This window comes from Epinephelus moara, chromosome 8 (assembly GCF_006386435.1).
Source record: "Epinephelus moara isolate mb chromosome 8, YSFRI_EMoa_1.0, whole genome shotgun sequence".
NCBI classification, from domain to species: domain Eukaryota; kingdom Metazoa; phylum Chordata; class Actinopteri; order Perciformes; family Serranidae; genus Epinephelus; species Epinephelus moara.
Genome location: NC_065513.1, coordinates 3,584,711 through 3,599,184, shown reverse-complemented (window position 1 = coordinate 3,599,184; position 14,474 = coordinate 3,584,711). Strand labels below are relative to the sequence as shown.

At 40.2% G+C, this 14,474-nt stretch overlaps 1 protein-coding gene across 1 annotated transcript in view; it reads left to right on the top strand.

Moving 5' to 3' along the window:
* LOC126393929 (VIP36-like protein) overlaps positions 1-14,474 on the top strand; it is a 53,835-nt gene that overhangs the window by 7,418 nt on the left and 31,943 nt on the right. Inside the window, exons 2-3 of the mRNA XM_050050376.1 lie at positions 2,138-2,256; positions 10,502-10,619. Of these exons, the coding sequence (XP_049906333.1) occupies positions 2,138-2,256; positions 10,502-10,619 (237 nt within the window). The remainder of the gene's footprint in view (positions 1-2,137; positions 2,257-10,501; positions 10,620-14,474) is intronic.

The following is a 14,474-nucleotide window of genomic DNA, read 5'->3' as shown; positions in this document are numbered from 1 at the left end:
ATAAAGATTACATAACGTAAAAATAACTGCAGTCTTTGTTATTTGATAGCCGCTTAAATTAAACAATTTTTATAGGGCAAGTAAAAACTGACTTCGGGCAAGTAGATCTCTGACCAACTTGCCCAACCGGGCAAGTGAAAAAAAAACCTTAGCGTTGAACCCTGCCGTTGGTGCTGCCTGTGTTTTGCCAATGAGCAACTGCATGTTGCTTTCTTAGGATATGGGTCAATCACCCTTTTGCTGGTTTGCAGTTCATTTTTATCAGTGCAGCATGACAACTCGCCATGTCCACCCGCTGCTTTGGACACACTATATTTTGTGTTTTGAGAATTATGCTTTTGCCTACCAGTGCTATGTGTGTGCTGGTTTGTGTACAAACACCGACCTCTCCTTTTGAGCTATTGCTTTTGTGCAGGGGTCCGTTTCACAAAGCAGGTTTAGTGAAAACTCAGAGTCTGTTAACCCTGAAATGAGGGAAACTCTGAGTTTTCTGTTTCAAAAAGGGAGGTAACTCAAACCAGAGAAAGAGGGGTAACACTAGCCTGTTTCAGAGAGAGAGGTAACTTAAGCTCTCGGTCAGTTACCGTAGTAACAGACTCTATGAACCTAACCTGGTCGGGACCAGGTTTTTCTCAATGAACCTCAAGTTTCTTTCTGTCTCCGCCCTCTTTCAGAGCCACGCACTCCATTTGATTTCCTCATTCATTCAGTCAGCAGGCGAGTTTTGGCGTAGCCTAGTTCTGCCGTCTGTCATTTTAAAAAATCATTAAAAAAATCAGAGTCAGTATATTAGAAGTCCATTAGGCACAGTAGGTGGCGACTTTTTTTACTAACATGGCATGTCCTTTTGATAACGATCCCGTGGATGAAGGTGCAGCATTACTGCGCAGAGAATTAAATATTCGTCGGGAGATGGTTATCAGTCATAGATGTTCTAGCATTTCCAGACAATTATCTTTTTTGTTTCACGTCACAGTCCATCATCTACATACACAACCTAATCCGTCCTTACATTTGCAACATTACCAATCGTAGTCATGCTCTCACATCCCAGCAGATATTGTGTGTTGCGCTGCATTTCTTTGCAAATGGAAGTTTTTTGTACAATGTCGGAGATGCTGAGCACTTGAGTAAGGCAACTGTAGTGTGCTCATTTTACGGGCATCTGCCTTCTTTCTGTTGGCTGAGTAGAAGTCTGTGTTAGTTTAAATAGGCTTAATTATTTAACAGAACATGATATAGATGAGAAGACATTTATGTGTGTGAAAACAACATTATGTTGGGGATAAAACAACTGCACAAACAGTCACTTAATATTTACTTTACAACGTAAAACATGATCAAAATGAGGTACCCCCATGAGATTATGCCGAGGTCTTACCTGTTTGAACAATGTTTTTATATTTCATCCTAAGCTGCTGCCAAGTGCGCTTCTCCCCCGCAGGATTGCACCTAAATGAAATAAATTAATAGGCTACCATTCAAGCAATTTCCCCTGTAATATTATTGTGATTGCAAAGGACTACATTTAAATTTACGCATTGACCCGAGCAGCAATGTTCTCCCACGCCGTCTCCCTCTCTTTTGCAGCTGCAGCGGTGTTGCACTTCTTTTTGAAAACGTGTGCAAACTTGCCGTATGAGCGCATTAAGTTTTCTAATTCTAGTGGGGTGAAAAACGCAGCCCTCCTCTTCCCCGTTGCCATGGTGACTCATCGAATCGGGGCTCCATTGATGCTGGCTTTTTATAGTTGTGGTGCACGCACTTAACTCCAGGTGAAACTACTCCCGAGTTGATTAAACTGATTCAAATCAGCTGTTCTGGAACCGGAAACTCAGAGTTTCCTATCTCAGAGTAGATCAACTCACAGTTCAGGATTAGACTCAGAGTTTGTTGAACCTGCTTTGTGAAACGGACCCCTGGTGTTGTGTCAAAGGCTGTTTCCCCATCGTTTGTGTTTTCCACTTGGCTGAACCTGGACCTAACCCTAACCATCCAGGGTGGCGCCAACATATTTCAATACAACTGTTATGTTGTATTGTTCATTGACAGAATTGACAGAATAGTTGGAGGGCTCCCTATAAAGTGCAGGTACTGTTGTTTATGCTGTAGCTAAAAGGTATATTCTATTCTGCAGGGTTGGGTTTCTCTAGTTCTTCACAGTGGGATCTGATGGGCACTGCTATGGTTACACCTGACCATGTGAGGCTGACCCCAGACCTGCAGAGCAGACAGGGAGCTGTGTGGAGTCGAGTTGTAAGTCTGCTGCAGTTAACTTCCAAACACACCTACACTACATCACTACCAGACATTCCATACCTCCACCCTCACATCCTGCCCCACTCTCACACAGTTATTCTAAAACTGTCAGAAAAGTACACAGTAAAGTTACAGCCTACGATGCAAGATTTACCTAAAAAAACAGCGTGTAGACTCAAACAAAAGAAATCACTTTCAGTCTTCACTTGTCACTCACTAGAAGTGTGTGATGGTGTATGTAGCAGGCATCCAGGAGGAAGCCATGAAAATCAGACACAGCACAGAAGAAACGCAAATTTAGCGAACAGGAGTGAATCTGGGGTTGGCTTTCACTTTCGCTTGTGACATTGTTTACAAAATGTAACTGACAATTCCTGCATAGTAAACACTTAAACATGCCCACTTAACATGAATTCAATATGAAGTTATTAAGCATTTTATCAATATAATACATTGGTGCTGAACGATATATTGTTTCAGCATAGACATCGTGATGTATGCATGTGCAATAGTCACGTCGCAGGATGTGTGATTAAAGCAAATTAACTCAAACATGTCAAGCAACAACCTTTTTGCTGCTCAATACAAAAGAAAAGCTTGCATGTTTCATATCTTACCGGCCAAACCTTCTCCTTTAAAACAGGTTATGTGTGTATGTGAAGTAAGCCCTTTTTACTCTGCCTCTTCAAGGCTGGAATTTTATGCTGATTTGCCGCCTCGTCACCTCACCGTTGTGTATAAAATAGGGCTGAAACTATTCCTCGAGTAACTCGAATAATCCGATAACTGGCTTCGTTAAATCCAGTACAACTATACAGCGCACTGAGTTTCTCGTAAATGTTTATGTCTGTTAGCCAACCTGCTTATGTTACTTCCGCTGTAGAGCTGGCGTGGACATGGAAGAGTCTGGTTAATAATTCCACTAACACAAATGAAATGAGCAGATGACAGTGCTGCGCGCAAAACAGCTGCGCAAGCGTGAACCACTTGTTTTCATTTGGATGATGTGCTGCTGGATCAAAGATCATAGAGGGCTACGCGTAGGGCAGGGTTGCCAGGTCCGCTTAATAGCCGCAACTTTGGGCTAGCTTGTTTTTTTGTAAAGTCGCTTACAAATATTGGTAGTTGCGGTTCTTTTGGGCTTGTTTCTAAAGTGGAGTTGCTTATTTGGGCTTGCTCTCTAAACGTTGCCTTTCTCTCTATATATCTGTCTGATAAGTTATTTAAACGCATGATAGTATGTCAGACTGCAGGATGTTTCCACAGCTCCGCTCCCTCCGCCCCTCTCCTTCTCCACATACACACAGGTGACGGTCAGTCAATGAGACTTTTCACATTTAAATTGCGCGATTAATGGAGGTTCTTTAACTATTTCGCTAACAAGTGGGGTGAGTATTGGCAAGGACCTCATGATAAGATACGTATCACGATACTTGGGTCACGATACGATAGTATCACGATATATCACGATATCACAGTATATTGCGATATTCTACATAGTTTAAATTAAAAATAGAGATGATAACATAAGTTGCAGTATATGTACATCAGATGATATTGATTATTCAGAGGACAAATTGAGTCAAAACTATTTGATTCAAAACCGTTGCATTTTATTGTTCAAATTTATGCAAATCTTTTTCATTGAAAAAGTATTGAAAATAAATGTGGTGTTACACACTGCAATTGAAATCATAAAATAAAGTACCTCAAGTTTCTTGCAGCTGAGACTACTGTAAATGTCTCAAAGTAACCATTACTCTCTCTTTTCCCTGAAATACACACTGAAAGCATTGTAACCTGCAGTATATACAACTAACTCACACAGTAAGTGAAACATGAGGGATGTAGTACCCTGAGTTACTGACAATGCACAAAGTACTTAAGTGAAAATATTGTTTCTCCTATTGTGTCACTGTTTGAACACTGAACTAAACAGATCATATGAAAATAAAATGTCTATGCGCACCGCATACATATGTGCTCTGTGTCACTGAACACACTGGGCTGAAAAAGGAAAATAAAGTGCCTCAAGTTTCTTGCAGCTGAGACTACTGTAAATGTCTCAAAGTAACCATTACTCTCTTTCCCCTGAAATACACACTGAAAGCATTGTAACCTGCAGTATATATAACTAACTCACACAGTAACTGAAACATGAGGGATGTAGTACCCTGAGTTACTGACAATGCACAAAGCACATAAGTGAAAATATTGTTTCTCCTATTGTGTCACTGTTTGAACACTGAACTAAACAGATCATATGAAAATAAAATGTCTATGCGCATACATATGTGCTCTATGTCACTGAACACACTGGGCTGAAAAAGGAAAATAAAGTGCACATAGTAGTATTCTTGTAAACAATAAATACAACTACAAATAGTAATAGTTTACAAATAGTAAACCATAAACATTCTGATACATGGATAGGACTAGTACTTGTACTTGACTTCCTTTGTTTTAGATATTTGTTCAGGAAGAGAATCTGATCAAGGTGCTCTGGGGTGAGTACACTCCTCTGTGCAGTGATAATGTCCCCTGCGGTCGAGAAAACTCTCTCAGAGGGGATTCTTGTCCCAGGGATGCACAAAAACCTCTTTGCAAGATTTGATAGGAGGGGATACTCGCACTCGTGTGCCTTCCACCAGTTCAGTGGATTGGCCCCTTTTGCAATTGGCATGGGAGCAGTCTCCTTGTGCCTGGTTCTCTGGCATCTTCAACTTCTTTGCAGCCTCTGGAACAGTGTCACAAAAAATAGTGATTTCTTTAAGACCACCCAAAGTCCTTTTTTCCCTACAGTTTAATGTTTGAGTTTCATGGTGCAGAATAAAATATGTGTGAGTTTGGCACTATAGGCCTTTTCAGAATTGTGTGAATTATGAATTCACACAATTCTGAATTATGAGCTTTGTTCTGCTCACTTAAAAATAATCCAGACTCCTCAGAACATGATTTGTGCATGTATGTAACTTGAATATTGGACAAATATTACACTTAAGTGTAATATGAAACTTTTCATATTACACTTTTTATTTTGCTCTGAGGAATCTGGATTTTTAAATGAGAATAAATAAACTTTACACTTTGAGTGGAAAAATCTGAAAAATGTTTTGTGTCAGACTCTGAACAAACACTATTCTGCACAGTGAGGCTCAAATATTCAACTGCAGGGATAAGAAGTAAAACTGATTTTTGACAGTAGGGCCCCTTTAAATTTCCTACACTGACCTGAAGCATATGTTTGACCAAGAAGGTCAGCAAGGCCACAAGAATCCCTGGATCTCTTCTTAGACGTGGACAGTGCTGCAGAGCTCCCCTCCTCCTCAGGACCTTGGCTGCTCCCTTCGTCCTCCTCATCTGGCACCCCCAGCCTTGCATCCTCATCTTCCTCCTCTTCTCCATCAGCCTGAGTCTCTGGCTCCCCTGTCTCATCCTCTCCAGCTTCGCTCTGCTGAAAAACATCATCTCATTAAATTAAGTAAATTATATAAACCCAAATGCAATAAATGACAATTAAATTCCGACATAATCTGTTGTTCATGGATTATAAATGTTTACTAACATTCACCAGTGTTTATTTATGCAAATTAAACTTTTAGTATTTATGCTTTTAAAATATTTCTGTAATATTTGACTGTTTCAGAGGCTTCTCCATTAAAAATATTGAAAGAATATGTGAAAGCAGTCTAATGTTTAATCTCATAGTTTAGCTTACCTGAATCAGCCCCTGGGTCCTTGCAGCCTCTGTGATGACTCTATCATAGACGGCCTGGCGTTCATCCTCAGTCAGGAAAGGCAAAGTCTTAAATCTGGGATCCAGAGCTGCACACATATGAAGAGTCTCCCTCTGGTCATCTAAGTACCTCTTCTCAAGATCCTGACATATGGCAGGTTTGATCTCTTTTATAATGTTAGAGTCACCTGGTCTCCCCTGGAGTTGCTGAATCAGCTGGGCATGGACAGGTGCAACTGCTGACAATGTTGGAGTTTTCTCTTTCTTCATGGCGACAGTGGCAGTCTTCATGGGCTTCATAGCAGTGACTTTTTCTTCTGCAGCCGTTATGTCGGCCTCACTGAGAGTGCTGATGTCCTTTTCATTTTTCCTCACCTCATTTGAGAGCAGTGCAGCAGTAACAGCTGGCTGCTGCTCGAGAAAGCGCTGGAGCATGTCATGCGCACTATTCCATCTGGTGACAACGTCAGTCTAAAGTTTGTGCTGTTCCAGATTAAGCAGCTTCTGTTTTTGTTTTAATACATGGCTGGCTATGGCGCTGCGTTTGAAGAAGCTGGTAATGCGCCTCACTCTTCCCAGCAAGCGCTGGATGGCTGGCAACTTCAGTGCACGCTGGGAAGCCAAATTGAGGGTGTGCGCGAAGCATTTAAAATGCAGCATACCAGCTAGTTCTGCAGCGACGGTCATGTTGGATGCGTTGTCCGTTACTATTGCTGGGTCCTTGTCCTGTATGGCCCATTCCTCCGTTGTCCTTTTCAGTAAATCCGCGATGTTAGTGCCTGTGTGGCTCTTGTGCATTGCACGCGTCTGCAAAACATGTGTAACCATTTCCCAGTCGTCAGAGATGTGGTGGGACGTTATGGTAACATATGACTGGGTGGCTCTGGACGTCCAGCCGTCACACGTTAGGGCAACTCTCTGTGCAGCGTTAAGAGATGTTTTCATGGCTTTCTTCACCTCTTCATACATCTTGGGCACAACTATGTCCAGCATGTGGGCGCGTTGCGGAATCTTATAACGCAGCTCCAGCGTATGTAGCATCCACCTGAAACCAGCACTGTCAACCACGCTATATGGCCGCCAATCCTTACAAATAAAATGCACCATCGGTGAGTTGCTGGTAGGAAGTTATCCAGCGTAATTTGGTTTGGCTGAACATGTTTTTGCGGCTGCTTCTGTGCTAATACTTCGGCGTGGTGTCTTGTTAGATGAGTTCTCAAGTTTGTCGTGTTCCCACAATATTTCACGGCAGTGAGACAAAGCTTGCAAACGGCATTTATTTCACGGCAGTGAGACAAAGCTTGCAAACGGCATTTTCTTTATCCAACTCATTGCTTTTACTTCCTTTTTTGACTTGGAATCCAAAGTGTTCCCATATGTTCGCTTTGAACTGCGGAGGCGTTGTAATGGTGTTAGCCATGCTGGCTTCTGTTTACCTCAGCCGCTATGACTGCCTCTACTACAGCAATGCCACTGCGCCACACAGCAGTGGCTCTTCCGCGCCATCTACCAGAGTGGAGGCGCGGAGGTCCTACTGTATTCACACAGCGCCTCTAAATTAAACATGAATCATTATATTCATAAAAAATCGATATTAGGAGCTGAAAAATCGATATTATATTGGGCGGCCGAGTATCGCGATATATTGCAATATCGATATTTTTTCACACCCCTAGTAACAAGTGGGCAAAATATGGAAAGAATACAATAAAGATTTGTAGAAAGAGAGAGGATTAAAAGACTTCAAGAGGGGGACGATTCAAAGGCAGTGTGCAGATTCAGATTCTGTGTGGAATATGTACTCATCATTCAGATCTTGTTCAGCATACCAGCACTGTTACAGTGAAAATAAAATGGCTCGTATGCAACTTCTATACTTTGATTTTCATTCATTCATTTATTCTTTTTTTTTTTTTTTTTAATCATACAATCCAGATGTAAAACTGTTATCCAACACTTAAGGGCACTTGCCCCAGGATATTCAGATGGCTCTTAGTTTGAAACTGACATGTTATTTGTAGTAGGCCAATCTACCCGCTTTGTTCAATGTAAAGAGCATGAAGAAATGTATAAAGATCTGGACCTCTAGCAAGATGGCCATGATGGCTCAATGGATTTGATCTGTTTTGGAATACACAATATTCTTCCAAATTAGTGTTCGTGTATTTTAATATTCAGAATTTTGCTTCGACAAGCTCTCTCTTTTTTTGACCATACACCTATTTGCATCCATGTATAATGAAGATTGCAATATCACTGCCATGATGGTTTGCAGGTAGGGCTACATGTGATGAATTAGTGGCACGGGCGCTACTAATAGCCACAGCCGTGCGTAATGGCGTAATGACAGCTGTTCTGTTGGAGAACCATGTTGCTGCAAGACAGTCTGTAAAACTGCACTTCTTCTCTGCCGTATTTTTAACTGACAGATCTAAATGGGCACAGATATCGATATGCAAACTGATTGAAGGGTGTTTCTGCATCAATTTGTGTCTCACAGTGTGAGAGTAAACAAAGCTTGTGCATGCGCACCCAGCTGCACAATGACTGAGATATAAGTGCACGTGAGGCTTTATGAATCCATAAGCTCCATAAGTTTAATATCCGGGCGTAAAGGGACCTTCAGATAACTTTATCAGTCAGTCAGTGGGTCAGTGAGTGGGCTAACAGTGGTCCTGAGCTGAGTCTCCGTAATTATGGCAACGATGACACTGAGTGACAGACCTGCCGTTATGTGACATTCTCCTCTGGATTTAATATTTCTGCAGTATGTCTCGTTAAACTCTTTCCACAGAAATACGGGACAAACTGCATCCCGTACTGAATCAGGACTGGTTGACAGCTCTGACTTTCAAAAAAGGAAACAAACGTGTTGCTCATTTCTCTTATTTCAGAGACTTTTCTTATTTTCTTTATTATATATTGTCCTTAAATACAGCTAAATTAATCTAATAAAAACATGCAGTACTTCTTATCCGATTACTTGATTAATCGCCAGAATAATCAATAGAATACTCGATTACTAAAAGAATCAATAGCTGCAGCCCTAGTATAAAGGGTACAATAGCAAAATGTTGGGGCAGAGTTGTCTTGCCTCTTATCTGGGAACAGAGGTAGTAACAGCACAGAAATGATGTCTGTATAAGTACGACAGCCTGCAGGATGGGATCATGGATGGGACAAGTGTGACGTTTTGACAACATGTTATGCGTGCAACCTGCTGCAAGAGATTTAAAAAGTAGATGTTAGCAGCTAATTTGAAGAAAAACAGCCAAAAATGTCTGCAAATTGGGAAAATGCCTCGGAGCAGAGAATAAAATCAGCTGCCATATAACAGAGACGGTAAATGATTATTGACATTTTATGTCATTGTAATTGTTTATAAAATGCTGCCAACGTGTATTTTATGTCACACTAGAGGCTGACGCTGTTAAATGTCAGGATTGTCACACCTTTTGAAGGTGCAGCATGATGGAGGGACTTGGAGGCAGCTCTTTAGCGCCATCCCTGTGTAAAAATGGCTATAGTCTGGTGACGTTTGTTATGGAAAATGAGACTTTCCTGCGTGTGTGTGTGCGTGTAGAAAAGTACAGTAACTGGACAGGTAAGTGCCACAGACACAGTGAAGCGCGCGTTTTTCCAAAGCCACAGCAGTCAACAGAAAGTGTCCAGATAAGCTCAAGTTCTGGTTTAATGACTGTAAGAAGGACATTGTTTGTGTTAGCTGCACAGAAGATATAAAGCATCTGTTTTTTGCAACATTATCACGTCTCCTGATCATTCTTTACCACGGAGGTGCTGGACTGTAAAAGCTAGTGAACAGAGGCAGGTTAAAGCTAATAGCCTAAGAAACCAGAGGTCTCCCACCTACAGTTCGCAGTCACAAGGCTGTAAAGGTAACGTTAACACTAGTTTTAATCTACAAGAGAATTCTGTCTGATAAACAACCAAAGCACGCCCTGCTAGTAGTCGACCACAACCTGAAAATGAGAAAGGATCAGGAGGGGAGCTGCAACAACAAGGCTCTTTTTAAGGGTAACATGCATTATTAATATGACATTTAGATCATTGAGTTTAGCCTGGATTGATAGAAGAGTGTTATATGAATATAGCTGTGTTGTGGTGAGTCAATCAGTGTTTTAAACTACTTAATTCCCCCCTCCAAAATGTCTTCAAAGTAAAAAGTCATTTCTCAGCTTTTGCTGTTATTGTTTTCCTTTTCTATACAAAATCACACCACTAATTCCAGACTGATTTATTATTTACAAACAGAGCTATTCAAGTCATCTGCTGAAGATTCCATATTGTAATATACATCGCAGACAAAAAAATATTGTAATGTCAGTTATTTTTACATTATTGTGCAGCTCTTACACATACCCTTATTTACTGATTCTATAAAATTCCACAAGTTTTTGTCTGTTGCTCAATTCCATTGACAAATACATACTAGAAATAGCATAGCACAATAATAACCTGCTTGTCTTTATTTCTGTTACTTTCCAGCCTTTCTTCGTGCGGGATTGGGAGCTTAAGGTGCACTTTAAAATCCATGGCCAGGGAAAGAAGAATTTGAATGGGGATGGCATGGCTATCTGGTTAACCAAAGATCGCATGCAGAATGGTAGGTAGGGACTGGATCACTCTGGAGGTGTCATGTCTGTCTCATACAATGAAGAGGAACTAGATACCATAAATCATGTAATGTAATATGGAATGTACAGGATGGACCCCAGTATCCCAGGACCCTAGTTACAAAGTCTCATATTTGGAGTGCTCAGCAAAGTTTTCAAAGGAATAAACCAGTGTTTTGGGAAATGTGCTTCTTTGTAATCTTACTCTGCTGTGTCAAAGTCAGATGATATGACTGATCACTGATTAACCTACATCAGTCATTTCGTCTCTCTAGAGCCTGTACAAAGTGACTTGAAAGACCAGGGTGTGGCAGCCTGTGCTTATTCGCAACTTCAACTGCTCCTAAAACCACAATATTTCAATTTTCTCTCTTCTCTTCTCTTCTCTTCTCTATCTATCTATCGATCTATCGATCTATCGATCTATCGATCTATCGATCTATCGATCTATCGATCTGTCGATCTGTCGATCTGTCTGTCGATCTATCGACAATCCAATCACATCGATGCAAAGTGAAAACATCGATCCATATCGTCATCTTTATTTATTTTATTTACATTATTTACTCAGGAATAAATCAATTAATCCTTTATCCTTTATAATTATTTTGTTCATGAACCTTGACAGTTAATACTGATCTGAATGTTATACTTTTGTTGAATGATCTTGTTGTTAATCTGAGTTTTATGGCTGTTTGGAGAAGTTTGCCTTCAGGGGGGTATTCAAGCAGGCTACAGGCAAATCCATCCTTAACCCTGTAAAACCCACTGTTGCAAATTTACAACATCACTTTTAACAATTCTAAAAAAAGGCCTTTTTTTCTCAAGACCACATTTACATAGTTAATGGGTCCTATTGTTTGTCCTCACAATGCTATTGTCTGGTCTGGTCATCTGGCCATGAGCTCACTCTACCTGCAAACTTCCCGTTGAGGTCATCTCCTTTTTTTGCATGACTGGATTTGTCAGGATTAAAGTCAGTAAAATTCCTTAAATATTTTTTTTTGTGTTTATTACAATGTCTAGAACATGTACATATTTAGTTATTTTGGAAAACATTCATCAAATTTGATTTATAGCTTGTTATGTCTATGTTGTAATTCGACAACGTTGGGTCAGTGTGGTAGTCAAAATAGCCTGTGCTTCCTTACACATTACATAAGGTCACTGCACTTCTCACATGGTCACAAATTGAAAAAAATGTTGTAGAAATTTAAAGTATTCGATGATTCATTGTAACGAAGCTCTAAATGTGCTTTTCTGTTAAATTTTTACTTAGTTTAGCTTAGACCATAATTAAACACCTGAATAAATTGTATGGGGTATTTGAAACTCCAACATCTATAGCAGTATTTGAAACTCCCTGTATCTTTGTAGTTTTTTGTTTGTTTTTTAACTTCTAAATGATCCTGAGCTATTTTTCTCAGTGTTGCCCAAGCAGCAGTCTGTAGCATTAGGAGATAGAAAAACGGGTTCTGAATGTTCTGGATTTGTTGGGGGGATGCCTGTTGCATTGTTCAGGGACAGGTGCGAATGGTCTTGAATGTGAACCTGTAAGTGCTCTGGGGGGATGCATGTGTTCCTTTAGTGATTCAGTAACATCTAAAGAACTGCTTTGCCCATCGCTACACCAAAGTGTAACAACATCAGCTGGTTCAAACTAACTGATGAACAGAGGCTAATACAAAAGTGGTAAAGTGAGCTCAGCAGTGTGACATCATGTGGTATATAATATATATTTAAACAAGAGTTTAAACTGGAGAAGGATCTGTGGCATGAAAACAAAAAAGGCTGTTTGTAACTTTAGAGTAAATAACACCAGAAGTCCTGAAGTCAGTGAAGATGTGACGGGCTGGACAGAAACCAGAGGATCTGTAACCTCTGTGATGATGATGACGATGATGATGATGGTGTGGGACATGAGTTTCATATTCAGTTTGAATGTCAGAATGAAGCTTAATGACTTCCAGAGAAAGGTATTAGCCAAAGTATTATTTGAACCGTCCATCTAAAGTCATCTGTTAACTGGGTGTTTTGTCTAAAGAACGTTCTTCCTCTGTTTGAGTAACATTGGTTGTACTTTGGCCACGCCGTGTGCCATCCTTCTGTTATTGTATGTAATGTGATATGGTCTTGAAAATGAAAATAAGAAACTGAATGTATTTGCCATCATCCAAAGGTTTTTATCACCTTAATTGGGATCAGTGGACCAACAGTATCTCTTTAGCCCATGAATTTAACGATCCAATGCCTGTTGCATTGTTCAGGGACAGGTGCGAATGGTCTTGAATGTGAACCTGTAAGTGCTCTGGGGGGGATGCATGTGTTCCTTTTAGTATGATAAGCAGAGAGCATAATAGGCCAGCCAGACAGTATTGTTTGAATGTAGTAAACCACATTGAAAGTGACGGAGGAAAAAGTTTTGTAAATATATTTTTTTCCAATATTTTTATTTATAAATGCTTATTCATAAAACTATGATTGTTATGTGATTATTACTCATGATATATACTGTTATGGGGCTAAGTAAGCAATCAACCCTGCAAATGAATACTTAAATGTTCAAACATAGTGAGTACAAACACAGAAGTTCTGCTCCCAACTGTGCCCAACGTTGCAAATTTACAACATTTCCCTAAAAACTTACTAAAATGTAAAAACTTTGAAAACTCTTTGATTTCTACATCAGAGGCCTCCTAAAACAATATCTGAGAGGTCAAAAAAATGCTCATTTTTTTCTATATCTGGGTCTTACAGGGTTAAATGGCCAAGTCTGGCTAATGTGAGCCAGAGTTCTGTTCCATCAAAGTGGCTAAGATTAGCCTCACATTGGTAACCATGGAAACCATGGTTCTGGCTAAGCCTGATACATCAAGATAAACTCCGGTTTCCGTTCCATCAACCTGAGCCACAGCTCATTCCATCAAGGTGGTTAACCTGAATCCCAGCCTAGTAACCATGGTAATTTATGCTGCCGGGCAATCCTGGTCCGTAGCAGGATTAAGGTGAGGATTAGCTTCATCTATGATCAAACAATGTTCAATGGACAAGAACAGACACCTAAAAGACAGTTCTGCCATTGCATGTAATGATAAAATAATATGTAGATCATAAAATATATAACATAATTAATAAAAAAATTAACTATTAAAAAACAAATTAAAATGTAAGAAAATAAGATAATTTAAAAAAAAACACACAACAGTAAAGCCAAAATCAATTTAATAAAAACAAAACTATAATAAAATGAAACTGAGGCATTAAAAAAAAATTTGTACATGAATATGTGATTGCCCTCCCATCCCCACCCCACTCTGTTTCCAATTGGCTAGCAAATTCACAGCCAATTAAGGTCAACTGACAACAGCCAGAGAAGGAGAGGGACACACCCAGAGAGGCACAGAGACAGAGCAAGAGAGAGTAAATTAGGAAATAATGGCATGCCCCTTCATCGAGGATCCTGTTGATGAGGAGGCCCACATTGTTCAGAGGGCCTTCCAACCACCACCAGCCCCAAGGGTCTTTCAGGACAGGACCAACCCATTGATACAGACAGACTCCTATCTGTGGGAGAGATATCGGTTCAGCAGGCAAAGCATAGTGTATCTATGCAGTTTGCTGGAACCACACATTATAAAGGTCACACGCTGCAGCCAGTCTCTGACCACTGTGCAGTCAGTCTGTACTGCACTGTGGTTCTTTGCTAGCGGTACATTCCTGTATAGTGTTGGTGATACTGAGAGGCTAAGTAAGGCAACTGTTTGCAGAGAGGTAAAAAAGGTGTATTTTCTATTCATTTTGATTATTTCTAGCATCACCATACATCATGCATAGGGCTTGATTTG